The sequence below is a fragment of the Peromyscus maniculatus genome, chromosome 15 (assembly GCF_049852395.1).
Source record: "Peromyscus maniculatus bairdii isolate BWxNUB_F1_BW_parent chromosome 15, HU_Pman_BW_mat_3.1, whole genome shotgun sequence".
Lineage (NCBI taxonomy): Eukaryota > Metazoa > Chordata > Mammalia > Rodentia > Cricetidae > Peromyscus > Peromyscus maniculatus.
This window is the reverse complement of record NC_134866.1, coordinates 61009457-61034761: the sequence shown is the minus strand read 5'-3', so window position 1 is coordinate 61034761 and position 25305 is coordinate 61009457. Positions and strand designations below refer to the sequence as shown.

The 25305-nt window shown below is 38.9% G+C and overlaps 1 protein-coding gene across 1 annotated transcript in view; it reads left to right on the top strand.

Moving 5' to 3' along the window:
- The window catches only part of Adgrv1 (adhesion G protein-coupled receptor V1), a 541812-nt gene that overhangs the window by 162623 nt on the left and 353884 nt on the right, over window positions 1-25305 (top strand). The window contains exons 51-58 of the mRNA XM_076552019.1: window positions 4818-5040; window positions 5363-5567; window positions 10078-10224; window positions 12894-13149; window positions 14669-14871; window positions 16337-16513; window positions 16845-17027; window positions 22327-22506. Coding sequence (XP_076408134.1) covers window positions 4818-5040; window positions 5363-5567; window positions 10078-10224; window positions 12894-13149; window positions 14669-14871; window positions 16337-16513; window positions 16845-17027; window positions 22327-22506 — 1574 coding nt within the window. The remainder of the gene's footprint in view (window positions 1-4817; window positions 5041-5362; window positions 5568-10077; window positions 10225-12893; window positions 13150-14668; window positions 14872-16336; window positions 16514-16844; window positions 17028-22326; window positions 22507-25305) is intronic.

Here is a 25305-nt window from a genome sequence, read left to right as displayed (position 1 = left end):
CATCAAGAAAATGCTCCCATGGAATTTTGCTATAGGCAAATATTTGGAGATATTTTCTCAATTAGGATTCTCTCTTTATGATATGTCTATCTTTGTGTCAAGTTGACAAAACCCAACCAGGACTGATCCCCTGGAACTGGAGTTATGGATAGCTCTAGGCCAAAGTGTAGATTATGTGTTTGTGTGTATGTAATGAAAACTCAAGATTTATTCTCCTAGCCTATTCTGAGTTTTAGACTCATGGTTAGTAGTACTGTTACCACCCTGTACAATGAGCTCTCCAGAATTTATCAACAGCTGTAGATCTTTTTCTTTGATTCGCCTCCTTCCATTTTCTGCAATGTAAGCTCCTGGCAACCACCACTGCAGTTATTTATTTTTATTATTATTTAAAGATTTATTTATTTATTAGTGTATGTGTGCACACATGCATGTGCTGTAGGGGTGAGCCCATGACACAGTTGCATGTGGACATGCAAAGATAGTTTTATTTCCACTGCACTGTAATATGCTGAGTCTACAGAAACAAGCCACGCCCCTGCTTTTCTGCGTGGGACCTGAGGACTGAACTCAGCAGGCTTATGCTGGGGTTTTATATGCTGGTCTGTCCATTAAGGCCCATTGTAGGCTCTTTTTCGAAGAGTTCAACCTTCTAAGACTCTCATGTAGGTTGAGTGCCCTTATTGTGAACATCTAAAATCTGAAATGATGTGACAAGTGAAAAATTATGACCACAACAACTTGTTTTAGGCATAAAATTAATAAAAATATTGTGTAAGATTACTCTTACCAATATAAGATGCAGTTTGAATTTTATGGTTTTTCTCTTTCTTTCTTTCTTTCTTTCTTTTTTTTTTTTTTTTGAGACAGGGTCTCTCTACATAGCTCTGGCTGTTTCTGGAGCTCACTCTGTAGACCAGGCTGGCCTTGAACTCACAGAGATCCACCTGCCTTTGCCTCAGAAGTGCTGGGATTAAAGGTGTGTACCACAATGGTTGTGATTTTATGTTTATACTTAGGATTAATTTCTCATTTTGGCCATGTATATACGTATTCTAAAATCTGAAAATCTCTGAAATCTGAAACATTTCATATAAAGGGTCTTCGCCTGGAGAAGAGGGATCAAGCATTGTCTGTCCTTCTGCATCTGGATTCTCATGTCCCCATCTGCATTCATTCTGTCACAGGACAGCAGTCACATCGACTCAGGACACTTGCTGATGCAGGAGTGAAGTGAAGTAGCCAAACAGCATCTCTGATTTGCTGTAGAAACAGTCTGGACCTCACAGGTTATCTAAGTGTCCCAGGACTCTTAGCAGCTCCCAGCTCATACTCTGAGGATGACTGAGGTAGAGAAGTCCATAAAGGCATTTCAGAGGCACATGCTGATCAAAGCCCTTCTTTGACAATGTCCTCTAGCGTTGGTATAAGAAATGTGAATGAAATGTGTTGCAGCCCCCTAGACCAACGAAAAGAACATCCTGACCTGAGAGGGATCTCAGATGCACAGGAGATTTGTGGACAAGATATATAGCAATGAACATTCATGAAGACTTCTGCTGACTACTCAAATGTGGGCAGCAAAACTTCCACACTTTGGCAATTATGAGGCTATTGGTATTGAAATTAAGAAAGACCGTAGGAAGAATTAATTGACTGGAAGCAATCAGCAGCTTGGTTCTAGGTGGCTGTAGTTGCAGGCAATGGTAAAACACTGAGGTGGTTAGAGGTGTGGAGGAGAATGGGGGGCGGAGAATCAGAGGTTTAGATTTAGAGACTCTGATGCTTGGAGATAGGTGAAATTGTGCAGTTAAGACATACAGAGTAAGTGATAGGAGGCTGGAAGGATTGGCACACACCGCAGGAATCTGCTTGTGCTTCGTTTCTTCATGGAATCCTGGTTCTTGCTTTCTCTGTTAGGCACTGTGGCTCTAGGCTGGGTCACATTGAGCTCCCTCAACCATTGGGCTTGAATGAGAGCATTTCCCCTGGTTTGGTTTTGTTTGTTTTTACCAACTTCTCTTACTGAGAGAAAAACATAATTTCCTTTGTTTCCGGGTTTCTTCCTCTTGGGCTCTGCACTCGTAGTATTTCTTCTAATTTTTACTTTGTCCACTGTGTGGCTTTCCAGCCTCCACCCTTGCCTCGCTGTACCCTGAGACCTGACTCATCCCTACCCTGCTCACACAGATGTGGACATGCATTGTGATGCTGTCCTGTGATGTACAATAACACTGGCTTTCTTATTCACTTGACAGTTGATTTACTGAATAGAACATCTTTCATTTTTTTTGTTCAGTTTTTTTCTTATCCTTTAATTTTAGGCCTTTAATTTCTGCTTCTCTTATACCTCAGGTTTTCAGATGGATGGACAGTCTACTCAAGTCACTTATTGATATTCACAATGGTTGCCTAATGAATGTTTTTAAGGAAGAATGTACTGCATGGATGGGCTGTTAATTGAGGTTATAGAATTCCTTTTAAGGATTTAAAAAAATATAATAGGTACACTTTGCAAAATAATTCAGGGAAAATTCTGCCAGAGGTTTTATGAAGAGCCCATTGTGAGGTCTCTATGTTTCTTTTGTTTCTGTGACTTGAAGTGGTAGAGGCATGAAAAGACTGTAGGAAATTATTAGAATAGCTATTATAAATCCCTGAAAGCTGAAAGTATGCATTAAAGAGTGTTCAAAGGATTTCTTATTTTGTATATGTCAAATGTTTTATTAAAAAATGTTAAATTGGAGCCAGGGGCATAGGTTCACCTATTTACGCTGTGGTTAGTTCTTCTGTGACTGATTTCTGAAAATGTAAGAGGAAAATGAATAGGACTAGCATTGCGAGGATATATAGACTTGCTGCTTCCTTCTCTATTTTTGGCTCCCTTATTAGTTAACAGATTTTTAAAGGTGGCAGTCACAATGGCAAAGCCTGTGGGAACAAGGGCAGTTCAAATCACATGAAGTCTCTGTCTCGCAAAAATGTAGCATGTGGTAGGATAAAGAGATGTGTGTGTATGTGTGTGTGTGTGTGTGTGTGTGTGTGTGTGTGTGTGTATACACATGTGACAAATAAGACTATAACTATAACATAATTTCCAGGAAATAATTGAATAAAATACTGGAGAGAACTTGAGCTAGTTTATGACATACCTACAAAACTTTCTTCAGTTATCACGGGATTAAGAATTATGGGTTAAACAGGAGGCAAAGAATTGAGCTGGAGATGGGCTCTAGGCAAAGAATACAAATGATACAAAGAGGTCAGGTAGTGGTGGTGAGCATGTGCTTTCCGGAAGCAACCAAAAAGAGCCCAATGTCATCCAAGCACAAGCAGTGAGGAACAGTGGCATGGGGCATGAACAGAGAAAGATTAATTAAGTCAAATGGGGAACTAAATGATGGTGATCTTTATCCTAAAACTTATAGTGCCTTTTGTGGGAAGGGAAACAGGGAGGGAGAGACGGATAAAAGGGAGACAGAGAAACTGAGAGACATAGAGACGGAGATAAAGAGATTCTTTTTGTTGACTACTTTAAAAGGGAAGCTTTTAAAATGTCATGTTATTTTGGAATGTCTGTAATTTTACAAAACTTTGATCAAAATATGTGCCATTTAAAGATTCTAATATACAACATTTTTTTCTGATTTTTACCTTTATGCAACACTTAGTTGCGTGCAACAGGACCTAAATTAGTTAATCTAATTAATACATTAACAGTGGCTAAACAGTAATCACCAAGAGTTTTTGATGTGTGAGAGTCAGTGTGTAGGGTTTCCCACCGTGACCTGTGAGCCAGCATAGAAGAAGGTTGTTGTCAGCCTTTACGGAGTCGTGTGGTTTTCATGCTTACTCAGTCTCGGTTACTGTCCTGCCCCAGCGTGTTTCCATCAGTACTGGAATTTGTGTATGCTTCTCTATGGTTTCCCAGCCCACTCCGTTTGTGTCTGAAGAGCGGTTAGTGTTCGATGTAGCATCTGAAGCCGCCCCTTTCTTAGCCTGTAGAGCTGCACATGTATGCCGTTACTGTGAACAAGCAAAAGTATGAGTCCGATAGCATCAAAAGTGCTCCAGCAGAGTATGTTCAAAGTGTCACAAGTTTGTTCATATTCCTTGCATTAATTATCTTGAATAATTTGCCAAGTGAAAATAAGTATTTTGCTTCTTCTTAATACTAAAAACTTCAAATGTTAAACAACAAGAAAATCTCAATCTACAGGAATTATTAAATATACTTAAGAACAGCTATATAGATTAGAACTTACATATTAAAATTAAAAACTCGTGTCGTTTAGATGGCTCAGTGATTAAGGCTGTTGCCGCCAAGCCTGACAATCTGAGTTTCATCCTAGAATCCATGTGACAGAAAGAATAAAAGTTCTAATTAATTCTGGACTCAGATGATTTAGAGCTTTTGTTTATATTTGTTACAACTGTCAATTATAAATGTATGTGATGGTGACTAGAGAAGAAATATGAAACATTTGGTGGTCACTCAATGAGTGTTGTTTGCTCTGACAAGTTACTTTTGTGTAAGTTTAGATACACACAAACAAATGTAAAATCCGTTTTCATTTTATCCGCCAGCGACTTTTCATTTCTTGAACAGATATGTGCACATTGTCAAGCTGAACTGGTCAATGCACAACACTCAAAAATTTCTTATATCCTGTTCTTTCAAAAACAGAACCGCATCTGCTTTAGTCCAGAACTCAGATGGTGCCTTGAGAGCTGGAAAGGCTTTGTTTTGGAGCCGCGAAGAGAGCATGTGTGGGCACAGGATGCGTTTCAGCTCTATTCTTTTTCTTTCCTTCTAGTCCATGTACTTCTAACTGGCCAACCACAGTCGGCTCTTTACTGCTGGAATTCAGAGCAGAATGAGTTCTCTTTTGTTCTGGAAGCACCTGCTGCTCAAGATGCAGCTTTTGTTACAGTGAAGTCTCTTAATTCAAGCAAAACTTTAATTGCTTTAGTGGGAGCTACTCACTCGCATTTCTATGAGCTGACTTACATCTCCAGCCAGTCTGACTTTATTCCTAGGTAGGTTCAATGCTTTTAGTCTAACCATAGCTTTGTATGGTACCAGATTTCTCCATCTCATTGACTGAGTTAATGCTTTATATAAAATGAAAGATCTATTAATAAGCTAGAAATCTGCTTATTATCCATATATTTAGTATCTAGTCTACCAAGTTAATCAGTATTATATCAATATTTTGTATGAAAATTTTGCTTATGAAATGTTTTGATCCTTGTAAGACCAGTATTATTCAGTGTTATAAGGATTTGGGGACTAATATATACTGTGTGTATCATCTGTTGGTCATCATTGACTTACCTGTATATGTGCTTCTTATGCTAGTTTAGGTGAACTGATATTTGAGCCTGGTGACAAGGAAGCAATCATAGCAGTAAACATCCTTGATGATACAGTTCCAGAGAAAGAAGAATCCTTCCGAGTTCAACTTAAGAATCCAAAAGGGGGAGCAGAGATTGGAGTCAGTAGTTACGTGAGAGTCAATGTCCTGTCTAATGACGATGCCTATGGAGTGATAGCATTTGCCCAGGTAAAAGGACTGAGGATTCTGCACTGAAAAGTCAAAGTTGTTGGATTGACAACTACTAAACTAGTTAAAACTACTAAAAAACTACTAAATTAGTTTTAGTAAGCGTTCAGGGAGTGAGTGACACTGTTTTCAGTCTTTGTCCCTTCCTCGCCTCGGCCTCATTCCTTACCCTGTCTTCTAAAGTGAACTCTACTGACATTACGGTTCATAAACTCAAACAGTAGATCCTCTGGGATACCATGTCCTGCTTTGTTCTTGTTTATTCACTTGTCTTGAATAGAACACAGTACTATTTGTCTTGTCCTAGTATTTTGCTTCAGGTACTATCTTTAAAAAAAAAGCAACAATTGAGCCGGGTGGTGGTGGCGCACGCCTTTAATCCCAGCACTTGGGAGGCAGAGCCAGGTGGATCTCTGTGAGTTTGAGGCCACTGGACTACTGAGTGAATTCCAGGAAAGGCGCAAAGCTACAAAGAGAAACCCTGTCTCGAAAAACCAAAAAAAAAAAAAAAAAAAAAAAAAAAAAAGAAAGAAAGAAAAGAAAAGAAAAAAAGCAACAACTCTAATTCAGAGGGAAATAATGAAACAGATCTAGATACATAACACATACAAATATACAAATATAACATCAAGCAGAGTAGTGGGAAGGATTATAGCTGTACAGGCATCCATTGTGTTACGTTTTTTTGTTTTTGTTTTTGTTTTTGTTTTTGTTTTTTTTGCCTCGTTCCTCTCAAGGAAGAGCTTTAAAAACCTCCATATACTTGGACTGCATATTCTGTTACCACTGAGAAGAAAGATAGACACTCATATTGTGTCATTTATTCCTGTCTTCAAAATATTAACTTGTTATATTCCTGTCTTCAGACATATTAACTTGTTATATCAACAGCTACTTTATCTTTTTCCCAAATCCCTCATGTCTAAGGAAAGTCCAGTTCAGATAGATTTAACCACTAGGAGCACAACAAAGGTGGATGTGGAGTTGGTGGGTTGGTTGCGTGTTACCGTGTGTCGTCATGGCTCAAACTGGGCTGCCACACCTCTCCATGCTGTCATTGGAAAGCTGAGTCCTCACTCTGCTTGTTTGAAAGCTCTTGTTACTGATACAGAACTGTTTTCCTATTTAAGTTCAGTTAGTGACAGAGAGATGCTTTCAGAGTCGGCTGACCATCTCCAGCTTCAGTGACTCACTAGGAATGTTCGCAGTACTGGGTGTTTAGTCAGTCTTGTGTATACGTACACACACACATATACACACATATTATGCATATGTATTATATATACATATATTATTATGTATATAATATATTATCATATACGTATAGCGCATGTAATATGTTACATGTGTATATTACATGCACTATATGTGATATATGTCAAAATATTTATACATACACACATATGTATACACACAAACATACATGGAAAATACTCTTAAGGAAATCCCAGAAGAAACTATGGGTAATATTCCAAGAATTAATTATCCATGGAGTCATACAGAATGTACCGAGCCAAATTTCTCTAGTGTTGAGTTGTGTTGTTGCAACACTTGGAGAATTTGGCCACTCAGAGAACCTTAGGACAGGCTCAGTGCCAGGGTTCTCATTGCAAGTTGGTCAGTGGCCATCCTCCGCCTTACACTTGTCAAAACTTTAGATCCCAGAAGGAGAACTGATGCCAACGTAGACCATATTATTTGTATAAACTGTTTATACATAGAAACCACTCACTGGGTCAGGGAACCGAAGCGACCTCTTGAAAACCACATTCTCAGATACCTGCTGATGGTCAGCCATGTGAGCTTTGCTCCTGCAGGCCAGCAGGCAGACCTGCTGTGTTAGCACCGGAAGAGCCACTCAGGGCAGCAGCGAATTTGGAGGTGTTAGGTGGCATGACATTCCAGTCCATGACTTGCCTTTGAAAAGGATCACTCTAGCTATTGTATTGTGAACATATTCTAAGTGGAAAGTGATATTGATCAGAGGCCACTGTGACAATTCAGTAATTATCACTTGATGGATCTGTGAGCATGAATTTACCCTTCACTTCCTTAGGGACAGCTGTAGGAAAAGCTGGTTTAGGAGACAGGTCTGTGCATGCATTATCCTCATCTGCCTGTAGAGGGCAGATCACACTGTTGCCCAAACTGGCCCTTCCCTGGAACAAATGGAAAAACCTTGACAAAGGCTGAGTAGAAATAGAATGTGAGCATAAGAATAGTTTTATAGTCTTGTTTCCTAGTAGACTCATTTATGAACAGAGAAAGAAGCAAGGAAAGCCAGTTTAAGTAGTATGCTTTATTATTTATTATTTATACCCAGTATATCCACAATGCTGATTTCAACATGTATAAAAGACCATTGCTGAAATATTTTACATTTTTTTACTCTTTGTCTTTAAATTGCAGTATACATTTTATATTTAGAAATGAGCTAATCTCAAGCATTCAGTGGTCACTGTGAACAGGGGGTCCCATGTAGTATAGCTCAGCTTTTAAGATTTGTACTGTATGTTAGGGGAGATCCAGGAATAGAACCCCTCTGTACAAGATGCTTACATTTTCATTAACTTCTCCAGGCCTCTCTCCAATGACACCTGAGCAGAAAGGGCTTGTGAGGTTGACAACTGGTGCCCACAGTCTGAACCTTCATGTCCTGCCTTTTCTTCTTAAGGACACTAAGACTTGGGTCATTTTTCTATTTCTTTTCATTAAAGTTGTAAGGTACATGAGCTGGAGGCTTCCACGTTTACAGCTGCACCACTAGGTAGAGCTTGCCATCCTGCAGGAGTGAAGATAATACCCACAGGGGCTTCTCCGTGCTCCCGAAAACTATGATGGGCAAAGCTGGGGGGAATAAGCTGAGAAGCTGAGAGGCGACAGACCTCATAGGCCTCTTCCACCTTCTCACCCAGAGTCTCTCTTCAGGAAGCTTGTCTAGATAGATAAAACCCCTGTGGCTCCATCCTTGCCTGTGGACAAGGTCTGGAGTTCCTGCTTGTCCTTTAGTAGAACTCCCTAGAAGTCCCTCAGTTCAGGTCACCTGGATCTGGACAGCCATCTTTTAGATGAAGCTTAGTAGAATTTCTGGTACATCTTCTGGCTATATGGAGGCCTCGTCTTACTAACCATCAGTAATGAAGACCATGGAGCCAAAGAAAGGCTTGTCTTTCCTGAGTAAATTATGTGCATATTTTAAAATCTGATGTTTAGTGAGTATTTGATCATCTTGATCACAATTTTGTTAGGCTGAAACATGTGTAACAGCACTGAACAGCTGTATGAAATATCCTCTTCTGTTGGATCTTTATTCAACTTAACATTTCCATAAGCATTAAGGAGGGGTCTCTTCAGATGGTCATTGTTAAAAATACATGGGAAAACCTACAGGAAAGATTTTTTTTAAAGCATCTTTATTCTCAGTATTTTTGCCTTATTGAGAAATCGAGGATGCTTTAAGAAGGGATTTGTGTCCAACCTAGGGCTGCATATCACTAGCTGTGAATGTGGCTGGATGCAAAAATCACAAACTTACTTAAAACATTATGAGAGTTTTTTAGCTAGCACAATTGTATGATTCTTAAACATGGACTTGTAGATGATAAGTTCATGTCATGATGCCTAAAGGTTGGATGTATGTGAAAGTATCCTTCTGAGGAAAAGTTCTTTAAAAAGCTAGCGTGAGGTGCCGCATGTGTTTGGTAGAGTGATACAGCATGGTGGACATTAGAATCAAAACAAAGAAACATGTCTAGGAAGGATGGGTGGGAAGAAAGGATTATGACAGAGCACAAAGGGTTGGGTTTTTTTTTTTTTTTCTGGCAGGAAGAACAGTTGCACAGACCATGAGCTAAAAAATGAAGTATCATCAAAAGAAATAGGTCAGCTAACTGAAAAATTCACAGGACATGGATTTAAGTGTAAGACACATTAGCAAGTGATCAGAGAAGAGTGTCTTGGTTCTCATGATGTGGTTGGCATTGGGTGGGGTACTGGAGACTCCTGGGGCTAACTCTTAATTTGCTAATAGGAGAGGGAGACCTGAAGGACCTTTACACAGAGGCAAAGAATTTCCCTGCCATTCCAGTTCATGTTCTTGTTATTCTACAAACTTTTCAGTGCTGTGTGCACTGCTTTAAAAAGAAATGTGTGCTGGGTATAAAAGTAATATATGCCCACTGAGCAAAATACGTCAGGAAGACAAACATAAAATCAATGCAATAAGATGAATGGTTTCTTGTGACTTCAGGTTATTTATGTACTTACTTGTAGAGACAGTTGCACTATATAGTCTGGGCCAGACTCCAGCTTGTTGTCTTCCTGCCTTCTGGGCAATATAGGCCTGAGCACAACACCTTATACTACATCACCATTCATAACTATTGTGTTTCACTTACCATTTCATATTGTTCAGAGTTATGAACTTTGCAGATATGTAGTAATGCAAAACAAAGAAGAGATTGCTTCAATATTTCAAGGAACATTTTGTGCCTTTCTGTGTATCTTTCAGAATTCATTGCATAAACAAGTGGAAGAAATGGAGCGAGATAGTCTGGTAACCTTGAATGTTGAACGCTTAAAAGGAACACATGGTCGCATAACTGTAGCATGGGAAGCAGCTGGAAGTACCAGTGATGTGTTTCCTACCTCAGGAGTGGTATGTGATTTACAGAATTATAGAAGACACTTATAAATTATGATTATCATTCACTGATGCATGGGATCAAATCCTGCCTGTTGGAAGGAATATTTGAGTTTGACTATGTAAACACTGGCTTCCTGCTAACCACCATAGTGGGATACAATTTAAGGCTAGTTTTGTTATTTTTTTTTCCATAAAAGAAATACTGTGTGTACATAAAATGAACACATTTGAGGTTCAGTACATGAGATAGCCAAATTGGATTGCATTATGTGAAAGATAAAATGAGCCAAACTGGGAAGGAAATGTGTCAAGACATAGGAAAAGCAGAAACCATACTTAGAGGACAAGTCTGTAGAAAATAGGCAAATGAAAAGGTTGATGAAAGCTTTGGACAGAAGCAGTTTCCATTTGCTGTCAATAGACTCCGAGGTGACAGCCGTGGGAAGGAGGCTTATGTCATTACTTATATGGAGGTGAGGAAGGGAGGAACATGTAGAGGGAAGTGTAGATCCATGAGGGGGTCCCTGCAGGTATCATACAGGGAAGCAAAGCATTAGAAGAGATAAGAATGAAAACCTGGTGCAGATTGTCAACCTGGATCAGATTTCCGGGAGTTATTAAACAGGCAGCTTATCCCCAATGTGTTTAAACTTAGTATATTTAGAAGCAAAGTTTCCTGATGTAATATAATCCCCATTGCGTAATTGTTAGTGTCATTTCCTCCAAGAAGATGGGTTCTAGAGATACACTGACTGTCCTAGCTGAGGGGCCTACGGATCTGGTCTGGTCTCAGTCATATAGATAGTGTCATTTGGTCTATTGGCTACCTCTGGTCCTAGTTGTGGGAGCTTTGGGGTGCCTCTGGCTATCAGAAGTCATTTAGATTACTAGCTACCTCAGGTCTTGGTTGTAAGAGCTTGATATGGCCTGGCCCAACAGATAACGCAGATCACCAGGCAGTTAATCATTTCTAATTCTCAGCTTCCTGGATGGAAGAACAGGTTTTTTCATCTTTCCCATTGGGAAGACATCCTGTGTGTTTAACATTCCTGGTTTCTCTGGAGATCTGTGGGCACAAGGACCTTCGTGATGTGCTCCCAACAGATCTACAGGCAATTGCAATTCCAGTGGAGGTAGATTCTGGGGAAGAGTCCTGTGTCTAAGCTGGTCCTTGGCTGCCATTCCAAGTTCAGGCCTGATGCATTGGCATCCTCCTTTCAGTAGTTATTAGACGTAGGGTGCCTCTAGGTGGGCGTTGAACTTCATTGAGAACATTTGCTAAAGCTAAGGGTTGTCAGCCACAAGAAGGGGTCTGGACTGAGGATCACATCATTCATTTCTCAGATTAGCCTAAAATTGATGCTCTGTTTCAAATCTGTAATCAGAATGACCAAAGGGACGGGTGACTCAGAGAGAGTTCAAGGAGTCTTTTGTTATCTATTTGTGGGAAGGGTGACCTCATGTGTTTCTGGGATTTCATAGGTCAGTATTTTGCCCAAATGTTTCTCTGAAGAATTATTTATGGAACTTTCGTGAAATTATCTCTTGGAAAAAATGTGTGTAAGAGTTTCGCATTTCTAGGTTCTTACCATTTCAAAGGTGATGGACACTTCAATGTGTTATGGATGTCTTAGCATTCTCTTGTGTTTAACACTTAATTCTATGCAAATTACCAAAACCACTAGTTGTTTCTGTTTCTGTATGCATTGAATTATATTTCTCTAGTTTATTATATGAATATGATTAAGATTTAAAATTTTTAATTGCCTGTTTTCTTCACATTCTTTTTGAAAGAATTATTTTTATGCAGTGTAGGAATCAGTAGATATTTTTTGTAAGGGTCATATAGTAAATGCTTCCGATTTTATGTACTGTTTGTTCTTCTTTTTTTTTTTTAAATAACTACTTTGCTTTTGTAGTACAATTGTGCCAGGTAATATAGAGCAGTTATTATAGGTATTGGCTGTGTTCAATCAAGTCTGTTTGGCTGCATCTCAATAAAACTTCATTTATATAAAATGGGCTTGGCTCACAGGAGAGGTAGAGGCCTCAGCCTGCGATGACAGTTTGAATAATTGGTTTGGAAGTGGATATTAGGCTGAATGATGTAGGAATGGCATCCAAGAAGTGGGAAGACCCCTGTCAGCAAGGACCTCAGATGCTGTCAGCAATTTGAATTTGACATCAGACAACCGAGGCAGAAAGGAAAGAGGGAGCTTGTGGCCTGCATCTCTGTTGTCTTTCTCTTCTCTTTTGAATCGGTATTCACCGCTAAATGATACCACCATCTGCAGTATCAATTACTGCAACAGCTTTGTAGATAAAAACATTGAAACCGCTGAACCACTTTCTTTCATTTTCTAGAGATTTACATATAGTAACAACCACTGCAGTTCCTCAGGGACTCTGTCCTTTGTATTATAATGGAAAGTAGGCACCAAGACATACAATTTGACTACAAGTATTAACTCATTTTTGAAAGGTTTTACTTTTTTTCAAACAATCCTCTAGCTTTAATATAAAAGACAGTTGATTTGTTTGTAAAATCATATTATGTTGTAGAATCATCTTTGGTTTATAAATTGTGGTCATATTAAAAGAAAATAAGAAATTGATATGTTTTATGACATAATGTTAATCCCAATATAAGCAAAACTGTCTTTTTAAAATTTTACTTTCAGATTTCATTCGCAGAGGACCAGGCACTGTCTACAATTACTCTGACTGTTCTTGCGGATGATCTGCCGGAGTTATCTGAGGTCGTGATTGTGACACTCACTCAGATTGTCACAGAAGGGGTTGAAGATCCATCAAAAGCTGCTACTATTGATGAGAACAGAAGCAAGTCCGTGCTAACCATCCTGCCTAGTGACTCGCCCTATGGCGTGGTTGGCTGGCATACTGATTCTCTCTTCACCAGAGTGCCAGAGCCCACAGGTAAGTCCTGGCAAAGACTGCTTAAGTTCTAATAAAAAGTTTCCTTGGACAATTTGATTATAATGTTTGAAAGGAATGTGAATTTCTTTTTTATATGACTTTTTTAGTTTTATAGTTTATATTCCTTTTAATTTATTTTAAATTTTGTAATTATGAGTCACTTTGCAATAATGTTTACTAAAGTGTTTTTAATTTCTTAGAGCATGCTTTTATAATAGAAATGTTAATTTTAAGCTGCATTAGTAGCAAGGATTGGATTTTACTTCCCCTTCTATAGTTTCTTTATTTGTTCTTATTCCACACTCAAATTTCTGTATTTTTAGTAGATGTAGGGAATAGTCAGTTACATTGTGGGGTATACTTGGTACTGAGGTGTTAATTACATTACCCCAAATAGTAATTACAGTGATTTCACCCTGTGATGTATACTGTGGCCAGTCTTTACTGAAATGTTTATGTAAATAACTACTCATATCCCTTGTTGAATAAACATTCTAATAGGTTATAATCAATCAACCTATTGAAATAAAAAGTTATATATAATGTATATTTAGAATGAATTTACAAAATGGCTTGAAAATTTTCAGATACAAATATGTGCAAACAGATTTCAGATTCCCTTTAATCACAGAGCTCATGGGAAAAGTGGTATGTAGTAATATTCCTGGGACCTTGTCTCTCTGTATGCACAAGACCCAAAACAATAGACTTTAATAAAATAACGTGCTCAGTCTCTTCCAATAAACATTTTGTTGTTGTTTTTTCGAGACAGGGTTTCTCTGTGTAGTATTGGTTCCTGTCCTGGCTCTTGCTCTGTAGACCAGGCTGGCCTTGAACTCAGAGAATTGCCTGACTCTGCCTCTTGAGTGCTGGGATTAAGGGCGTGCGCCACCACTGCCCAGCCAAATAAACATTTTTAAAACACAGCACTTTGTAGGAATTGCATTGTTCCTTTTCATAATAAACACAATCATTAGAAGCTCTTAGACTGGTGAGGATATTAATAAACATTTTTAATATCTTATGTAACAAATTATTTTAAACTAAAGAATGAAAAAATAATAGGTTCTAGGAGACACTTTGAACCCTGTCATTGACACCTCACTATAGGAATGAAAATTACTCTTCCAATGATTAGTATTAATTTGTGACTGTGTATTTAAATACTCATTTTCAAGAAGTTTCCGAGGACTTGGCAGGTTTCACGTCTGTGGTGCCTCTGTATATCCACTTCTGTAAGGTTCCACCAGACTTACTTCAGGTGCAGGACGTGTAAAGCATGACAGGCTACATTGTAGGGACAGAGGGACTAAAGCAGATTCATGCAAGAGTGGATGACGAGTTTGAGCACAACTCCGGGGGCGGGGGAAGGAGACAAAACATAGAAAACTCCAAAGGATGCGGTCCTTGTCTTATCTCTGCCTCCTTAACTGTCTAGACACCGCATTTCACCATGACTGCTTGCAACAATAGCAGAACACAGAACAGCTCATTAACCTGAGGCACGTTTATCTCCTAGAGAACATCACTGTTCTTCAGTTACACATTGTTCGAGACAAAGGACTATTTGGGGACATTTCCATTCATTTGATAGCGAAACCCAATTTCTTACTGCACATCAATAATCAAGCTACTGAGAATGAAGATTATGTGTTGCAAGATGCGGTAATAATAATGAAAGAAAACATAAAGGAAACTTATGCTGAAGTTGCCATTTTGCCAGTAAGTATAGATTATAATAAATATGAGATTAGCTAGCATGCTTTTAACCATAAAATAGCATTTAACCATAAAACTGTAATTCTCTAATAGTTGAAAAAATCTCACTGAAATATTTTATTATTGGATGGAAAAATGTTAGTGTATTTATTGTATTTGTTTTAGAGTGAGAGTGATTTAAATGCATTTGAAATACTGAATTTAGATTGATTATGTGTCTGATTTGTTGGCCACACTACAAAGATAATTGGTTAACTGCTTTAATAATGGAATGAATTAAATCTCCAAGTCAGTCGAGTTATTTTTATTGTTTGCTTGGCAGGAGAAAATTTTCACTTCATGATGCAATGATTTCAATAAGATGAACATTTAGATGATTTGGGTCTAACATTTGCTGGCTACATTTTGTCACCTTGCCCTCTCTCTGTGTGAGGAGGAAAGGAAGCTATTGACGCAGAGACACAGAGGGACCAGACAGACAGACACACCTGAAGTAGTGCACAAGAATCAGAGATGCTAGTACTGCTCTTAGTGTCTATAACATTATTGTAGCATAGAGTGATAAGGACCGGGGATCCGGCTCAGAGCTAAACTGCTTCCTAGCATACACACAAGGCCCTGGGCTTGATATGCAATGCCACCAAGTATTTAAGTAATACATTTATAAATAACAACGTGTGAGGTTAATAAAGTATGTATTAGACACTGTAAACACATCAGATGCTGTTAAGTAGATGCAGTGATGTTTGTATTCCCGTTAGAAGTTTTGGTGATTGTGAGTTACCTGTTATGTGGGGAGGACAGTAGAAAAGCACATAAGGAAGGGCGAGGGTAGGGAGGGTGGAGACTTCCTTTTATTTTTCTGTATGTTGCCTCCATATCTTCATATATTTTTTATTACTTTCACACAAATAAAGTAATTTTTCAAAATTAACTGTAGTATTTCCTTACACCTAGATTTATATCTAGAGCTTCCACTTTTAAAACACGTGTAAAATTTATCAAATTTTCCTAAATTTCTTTCAGGATGTTGTATATGTGTGATGTAGTCAATAGAGTAAGGTTGAAATCATGGGACAGGATTTTTAACATTGCCTAATGCAGTTGTGGGTGCCTTGGAAAGATCATCATGAGTCTCGAGCATATTGTAGATTCTGAGGACGTCCTGAGAATGCGTTGGCTGTATTAAAATATTGACAAGGAATCATTTTTATGTTGCAGAGGCATCATGCCTGTATAGTAAGTTAGTTGCTTACTGAAAAATATCAGGTTTACAATGCAAAGGGAATATTGTTTAAAATGTCAGTTGGGTCTGGAGGAAGAAGTCTGTAACTCCGGCTGTTCAAGAGACTGCAGCAAGGTCAGGGTCACCCAGGCCTACATGTTTGAGACCAGTCCTGGGTAAAATTGCTAGGCATCATCTCAGGAGCCGAACAACTGAATAAAACATCTCTCTCCCCACCTCCAGGATGAGGCTGCCGAACTCGAGGAAGGACTCATTGTTACCATCACCGCGGTGAGCCTGGTGAACCCGGACTTCCCTGCAGAGCAGCCACGTGTGCGGAGGCCAAGGATGGAAATAGCGGAGATAATGATCGAAGAAAATGATGATCCCAGAGGGATTTTCAAGTTTCACGTTACCAGAGTGAGATGACATTTTTCATATTTATAATAATATAAGTAAGGCTGATCATTGCTGATTTGGCCAATGCCTTTACATTTTTTTCTTTTTATGAAGTAATTGCATTTCTTTGTAGACATATATACAAAGATCAGTATTCAATTTGTATTATGAATGATTTTTAGTTCTCTAAACCGATTACAGAATCAAACATGTTTTTTTTTTTTTTCATTACATTTTGCTGTGAGTTCTAGGCACTTCCTACACACATGAGAATAATAAATTCAACAAGTTGTTGCTCAGGAGAGTGCTGAACTTTGGCCTGCCTGCCTCTCAACGTCTCTTCTTTTTGCAGGATGTTGGTGGAGTGATTACTGCTCATGAGCTACCTCCTCCCTTGAACATTCTTCAGGTTCCTGTCATCCGGCTGGCTGGAAGCTTTGAGACAGTGCATGTTTATTGGAAAGTAACCCCAGACAGTGCCGGCCTGGAAGACTTTCAGCCATCTCACGGGGCTCTCCAATTTGCTGATGGACAAGTATGTTCATTACGAACAGACTTATTGCTGGTTTTGGCTCTGCTGCAAGCGTTTGTGAGCATCTACCACCTAAGGATGCATTAGTGACTGCTAAGTGCATTCTAGTCTGTTTCTTTATCAAATGAAGTTTAATTATTTTTAATTACTATATAATGTATTAGTAATCATAGGGAGAGAATTCTTTTTTCTAGATTTTAATGAAAAACTGCGTGCAATATATTCTAATCACATTTTCCCCTTCTCCAATGCCTCCCAGATCCTCCCTACCTCACTCAACTCCACACCCTTTCTCTCTTTAAAAAACAAAAACAAAAAGCAAGAAACACACACAAAAACACAAAATGGGAACCAAAGTATACAAGCAAAAGATGACAAGAAGTATGAGGAAAAATGCCTTAGGCATAACGAGACAAAAAGTTTATAGAAGTACCACTGAGTCTGTTTTGTGTTGTCCAACTTCTCAATGGCATGGGGCCTACTCTGAAATGTGGTAAATATACCCTGTAGGATTTCACTGGAGAAAACTATTTTTTCCTTTACCAGCAGATGACTTCTTGGATAGGGGTAGGGACCTGTGTCCACTTCTCCCTTTCAGCTCTGGAACCCCATCTGGTTTAGACCTCTGTAGGCCTGTGCATGCTGCCACAAGCTCTGTGAGTTCATATGCGCATCAGTCCTGTTGTGTCTGGAAGACGCTGTCTCCATGAAGTCTCCATCATCATCTCTGCCTCTGACAGTCTTTCTGCCTCTTACAGAGAGAGAATTCTAAGAGACAAGAACCCCACCTCTTTTTGAACTTCTCTGCCATTTGGAATAGAAGTTATATAGTAGGACATCAATAGAAATAGGTTATTATTGGCTACAAGTTCTTAACAAAAAACATGTTTTAAGCCAGGCTGTGGTAGCGCACGCCTTTAATCCCAGCACTTGGGAGACAGAGGCAGGCGGATCTTTGTGAGCTGAAGGCCAGCCTGGTCTACAGAGTGAGTTCCACGACAGGTACCAAAACTACACAGAGATACCCTGTCACAAAAACCAGTATATATATTAATGTCTGATGCACTGGTCTGTTTTAGGTCCTTTATTTGTTTTATTTCTTAGTATTCATAAATTGATATTATTTCCTATTTATTTACTTTTGATTTAAGATCTGAACAGTTGCAGATTTATATAGTGAATTAGTTACATTAATTACATAATTCTCATTAGTCTCCCCTCCCCCTCCACTGAAACCTTTCTCCCTCCCCATGTCCTGCTACTACTTTTGTGTCTTTTCCTGTGTGTGACCACTGAGTTTGCTTAGGTAGCTTGCATGAGCGTGGGTGGGAGGTTATTTCCTGGAGCACGGGCTGCTTGTCATTGTCCACACCGCCAAAGAACGTGACGGCCTCTTCCCCAGCAACCACTCATTGCCTATAGTGCCTCAGGGAGGGTCAGGACTGTAAGGGCCCCCTCCCATCCCTGATGAAATGCTCATGGCCTAGTCTTGTGCACACAACCCCATTTTAGGGAGTTCACGAGTGCAATAGCTTCGTCATGTCCGGCATCGTTCTGTGGAATCTGTCCTCCTCCAGCTCGTCAGATCTCTCTGTCGCACTCTTCTGTGATGTGATACATCTGCTCTCTATAGAGCCACACCATCTATTAGCGTCTGTTCTTGTTGTTCTGGCCAGTCCTGAGTCCCTGACTGGCTGCTCCCTGCCGCCGTAAGAAGCTTCTTGTGGAAGGGTGAGAGCGGAACTAACCCCTGGGTGTGCACATGAGTACTTAGGAGGCAGTTTGACATGTCTCTTTAGCAAATCATAGTAATAGGTTCTCCTGCTCACGGGCCACAGCTCCAGGCTCTCGAACAGCTGCACTCCACCAGGCATGGCTTCCCCCGGGAACGTGCCTCAAATCTGATCAGGAGGCCGTTGGGTGGTTCTGTCACAGTCATGGCACTGTTTCACAGTCGGATCAGTACGGTGGGTCAGCTCTGCAGCTGGCGAGGCTTCCCTCAGGGCAGGGCTGTGGACAACTCTTCCTCCCAAGCACTGTGCATTGCACCTCTGGTACTGTGAAAGCCGGCCGGAGGAAGGGATTTCCTGCTTAGTGGTGCCTTGATTTCTCTGTTCTGTATCTACGGTGTGTGGCTGGCCTCTTCAATGAGAAGTTTGTACCACCAAGTCCTGGCAGGCAACCAGTAACAGTGCAATAGGTTGTATTGTTTTAGGGACCTCCCTAGCCGACACCTTGAAGGGAGACAGCTCACACCTGGTCCTGTGAATTTTTAATAACCTTTGGTGACTTCAAGGAGGCACATTGTGCACCCATACTGGATATCTCAATTCAAATTCTTAAAATGTCATATAATCTAATAAGCTTACAGAACAGTGGGTTTCCAGTGTTTTCCCTATGTTCTGGCTTTGGTGACTCCCCCCCCCCCCCACGCCTCTCCACTCTTAAACCTCCCCACCCCCAGTCTCCCCATCCTGACAGTCACATGTGTTCTCTTCTCCTTTGCTTCACATCCCCCCTTTAGTCATTCCTTTCTATCTCCCTGACTTCTATTATAGGCACTACAGGTTAAACACACTGCTCTGAGAATTTGAAACTAAGATCCCACACATTACCGAGAATATGCAGAGTTCATCCTTCTGGGCCAGGGCAATCTCACCAGTATATTTTTAGTTCCATTTTTTCCTACAAGTTTTATAATTCCAGTTTTTGTCAATGACTAAAATTCCATCGTGTTTGTGTTATACAGTTCCACTATTCATCATTGATAGACATCTAGGCAGGTTCTATTTCCTGGTTCTTGTGAATAGAACAACAGTGAATATGGATAGATGAGTAACTCTGTAGTACAATATAGACAGTCTTTGAGGTGTATTCTCAGGACTAGTATAGCTGGGTCATATGGTAGAGCTCTTTCTAGCTCTTTGAAGAATCTCTACACTGATTTCTATAGTATGTAAACCAACTTACACACTGCAAACCGTATATACGGGTTCCTCTTTTCCCACAGCCTCACCAGTATTTATTGTTATTTGCCTTTGTTATTATAGGCATTCTGATTGTAGTAAGATGAAACCTCAAAGTAGTTTTAATTTATATTTAAATTATATTTAATTTATATTTTTTGTGGTTAAAAATGCTGAATACTTTAAAAAAATTTATTCTATGCTTATATGTCTTCTGAGAACTCTCAGATACAGATGTGCTTAAATAAAGAACTTGCAGTATATGAATACTTAATGCTATACAAAACTTCCTTTGTAATTAAAAGACAATGATAGATTAGGAACAAAATAGTTGAAATTTGGGAAAAATAATATTCTTGCTTCAGGCTAAACAATCAATAAATAAATATAAGGTATTTCCATAGTGTTACTAGTTTTATAAGCTGCATCCCTTGTAATAAGTACAAATAGAACAGTTTTATCAATTTTTAAAATCTGTGTGTGCATGTGTATGTTGTGTGTGTGTGTGTGTGTGTGTGTGTGTGTGTGTGTGTGTGTGTATGTGTGCATGTGTGTGCCTGCGTACAGGCAAGTGTGTGCCACAGAATGTGTGTGGAATTCAGAGGGCAACTTTAGGTGTTTGTGCTGACCTTTCGCCTTGTTTGGGACAGAATCTCTCATTCACTACATATGGCAAACTAACTGGCCTGTGAGATTCTGCGGATTCTCAGTTCTCTGCCGCCGATTTTGCCTTAGGAGTGCTTGGATTCCAGGTGCATGCTACTGTATCTGGATTTACCTGAGTTCTGGAGAGCCAAACTCAGGACGTCACAGTTGCGTAGCAAGCACTGTGCCCACTGAGCCATTTCTGCAGCACACATTCTTAATCAGTGAACAGAAAAGCGTGTGGATCGCGTGCAGGCTTGTAACGTGTTAAGACAGCAGAATCCACCCACAGTTAGCCCGAATTTGCCTGTACAGAGCTACGTGGCATGTGCCAGCTCATGAGTGGTTCCCCGCAGCTCTGTAACTAAAGGACACACACAGATGCAGACGTCCCATTCACAAAGACCTACATGGTTAATGATTACTGCAGTTAGGACTTTTAAATGTTTTCTACTAAGCGTGGGGTGAGGGCAACACAAGTATGTAGGAATGTTTGTTAAAGCAGTAGCAACAAAATTGGCTTTTCACTGAAGCAGTGGACTCCAGGCATTTTGTTCCAAGCGTGAGCCTGAAGTCTCGCCATTCACTAGCATTCTTTGTATTCTTATGCTTTCTAAACTTCCTGACTTGGGAGGGAGATGTTTTGTGTTGTATGGTACAGATTTGAAGTGTGGATTCTGTGACAAGCTGCTATATCTAGGTTTCTGCTTGTCTGAGTGTGACATCCCAACTTCTTGCTTTCCCCATTGTTAAATGTTGCAGAAAGAAAACAACTTATTTCATGATCAGTGTATCCAAGTACTGTACCGTACCTGCAGGCTACAGACGAAGATGTTAATGTCACGATGCAGCCAGGGTGTTCTTATGAGCACGTGTGAAATCACAAGCTGGAATAGGTTTATTTATATTCATAAAAATGTTTAACATAGACCTTGATGAGTCTGATTATAAATCCTGATCACAATCATCCAAACCAGCACATTTTTAAATCATCTTTTATCATTTTTTATCTTCTTGTAAGTTTGATTGAAGCAGTCAGTGATAATGTTTCAAAAAGATTTGTTTTTATTTTAATGAAGTACATGACTGTGTCGTGGGTTTGTGTGTGTGTGTGAGGTTCCCAAGGAAGCCAGATTAGGGCATCAGATGCCCTGGAATTACAGGTGACTGTGAACCACGCAACTTGGGTGCTGGAAACCAACGTGGACTCACTCTAAGAGCAATCTGTGCTCTCCATCACTGAACTGTCTCCTACACACAGTCATTGTTTTATGGTCCTATTTCCTATCATGCAAAATTAACATCAAGCACACTGGGTTTTATGCTTGTATGGTGGTTGTTAGAAACTGCATATCATTTAGAAACCTTTGTTCAAGAATCCATTACCTGTTATATCACTAATAAAATAGTTTATTTTTTATTAAATATGTAATTTATCTTGAAAATAATAGATCTTAAATTTCTAACTTTGAAGAACTATATATATAATTTTACATGTATTATGGATATAATAAGCAAAAACCTGTTTTTTCTTTTCTACTGTGTTTTGTTTTATTCAACTAAAATAATTAAAAAAAATATATATATATATGAGGAAACATTGTTATTACATTATATATCTTTCCCTTCCTCTAATTCTTCCTCCCCTCCCCTCCCCTCCCCTCCCCTCCCCTCCCCTTTGTGTTTCATAGGTCACTGCACTGATAGAAATAACTATAATTGATGATGGTGAATTTGAACTCACAGAGACATTCAGCATCTGCTTGATGAGTGTGGCTGGTGGTGGCAGACTGGGTGACGATGTTGTGGTGACTGTTGTCATACCTCCGAATGATTCTCCATTTGGAATATTTGGATTTGAAGAGAAGACTGTAAGTTAAATCAGGGGACTGCTTTCCTCGGGTTTTCATGTAGTTTTCAGTAAAAAGTATCTTTAATCTTTGTTTTGAAGCTTTTCATTACCCTTCACTTAATGAGTCTCTCTTCAAGATCAGTCTTTTGAGTAGGCAGTTGCTGTAGGAAACACTGAGATACATTGAGAGTCTGTCATATCAGGTGGTTGTGACAGAGAATGGCAGATTCATTTTTATTGTATACGGTAGACTGAGACGGGTTTCTCATCCGTGTCTTCCGTTCTGTTTGCTTTCCTGCCGGTATGCTGTCCTTGTTGAGAGGGCTTTCATCACTGACCTCAGGGTGCAGCTTAGGATGGGGTGAGTTGATGAGTCTTAGTCCTAAACATTCACTGTGCTCGAGTTTTACTTTGGATTATGTTGAACAAAATATTGGATTATATTCTCTGCTCCAAGCTTTGATGTTTGTCTTTAGCTTTTTCCTCTTGCTGTTCACTATCTGTTTTCTTCCAAGATGTGAAAGAAGAAATCCACTTATCATAGATTTAGCCCTTGAGTGGAGATAAAACGCTTAACCAATTGCAAGTATGAAATGTTTATGTAGCTCTCTCTGTTTGGTGGCAGTTTTTAATGTTATCATTCTTTTAAATATAACATAGGATAATCTCTATCATAACAATCATCTGTGGTGATGATATATAATTATTATGACTTTATCTCTTAAAGACAACTCCAGGATGAAATAATCATAAATATCCTTAGGTAGTTCATACTTACTCAGAAACTTTTCTGGCTCAATGTGTCACCTTCACTCTTATCTACTCTATGGTCAATAATTCATCATGGGTAATCTTTAGCTGCTCAAATGCCCCCATCTTTCCTATTCTGTGTCCAGAAGACTAGAGCTTTCCAACTTGTCTAAGAGTTCTCAGCTTTTCAGATGCTTGAAAGTTTAAATATAGCCTAAAAGTTACCTAATGATTTTGTCAGTGTAATTACAATTTTGCAAGAAATTGGGACTTTTAAGAGTACAATTTTGCTATAACAAAGTAAAACATGTTTTTTGCCTGGAGAAAGAATCAAGCAGAAATCTTTGAGTGACTTGTAATAAACTAATGTCTAGGGGATAGGAAATGTATAGGAAAGGATGTTTTTATAATCTTGTATCATGAGATAGACATCATTATTATTTTGTGATAATTCTAATTACATAATATTTCTTAGAATATTGACATATATATATATAATATTTTGGAATATTTTAGTACACATGAGTATGTAATTTAGTTTTTCAAATTTGAACAGGGCTAACTGCTCAACTATTCAATTTGTGAAAACTTATAAAATACTTTCACTTGTAACATGATCACACTTGAACTTGGACATTGAAATCTGTATTTGTAAGCCACCCCTCCTTCTATGGAAAATTAATTGGATAAAAATAATTTTGTGGTTTAATGTTCAGTTCTTCAGTTGGTGAAGACTCTTTGAGCTTGAACATTCGGTTTATCTTAATTGCTTTTATTAACATTAGTGCTCTAAACCTAAGTTAAGCACAATTGGAGAATTAATCTACTAGCCTCAAGTTACTGTTTGTCTTACTCTAAAAGTAAGATTAGACACCCAGGTCCTAATGTAAGTTTTCTCATAACAACTACAAGGAATAAATGAGTTGATGGGTGTAGAGCACTCATGCCTAGGGTTTGCTTTAGTAAGTACAGCTGATATTTTTACTCTTGGTAAAATTAGTACTAATTGTCACTCGACCCTGTACATTTGTTTTTATTATATCTTGTCTTTCTTACCACAAAGTACCCTACTTTCTAACATGCATGTGAAACATGCAGTACTGTGCACAATGAATAGTATTAGTTGGTGACAGATTAAAAAGAAAACTGAAAAACATTGAAAAATTATTAATGTAAACCCATCAAAATAAAATGCTCACAAGGGCAATGTGTAAGAACATAGACATGTGGATATCTATGCATATTCCAAACTAAGCAGAAAATATGCATACAGGTTGTTTATAATTGATTCCTTCCTTCATTAGAAGATATTTTTTTGTGCCTAAGGAGTAGCATGAACAATACTTGATGTGGAGTCAAAACACTTGAATTAGATTTGAGTCTTGTTTTACCCAAATATGTGTACATATCTGATCTTCAAACTTCTCTCTGTCTGTCTGTCTGTCCGTCTGTCTCTCTTTCTCTCCTCGGCTTTTTGAGACAGGGTTTCACTGTGTAACAGCCCTGGCTATCCTGAAACTCGCTTTGTAGACCAGGCTGTCCTCGAACCCACTGAGATCTGCCTGCTTCTGCTGGGATTAAATGTGTGAGACACCACTGCCCGGCTGATCTTCAAATTTCTCAGAGTTCTCTGGGGCTTAAATAAAATAAACTGTGCAAAAATTAACACAACACAACACAACACAACACACACACAGAAATATCACAATAAAAGCTTAATAAATACCAGTTATTTCCAAATCTCTGTTCTTGATTCTAACATGGAGCCTAGTGAACAAACAAACACAAAAACAACATTGTACCGTGTTTGGTAAGTTTCTGTGTTCAAAGTGGAAAGTATTGTGTTACATTTCACACCTACATAGCTGAGCTTTATAGACTGCGCTTGACCTTTGCTGCCTAAAGTGAACATGTAGAATTCACTCATACTTGATCCTTAATAAAGGACTTCAGAAGAAGAAATACTACTGCTGGTAAATTAATGTAGTGAGTCTCCAGTAATAAGGTGGCTCAGGAGAGAAGTCATTGGGAGCATTTGAATTCAAATGCCAAGAGCCTACATGAAAGT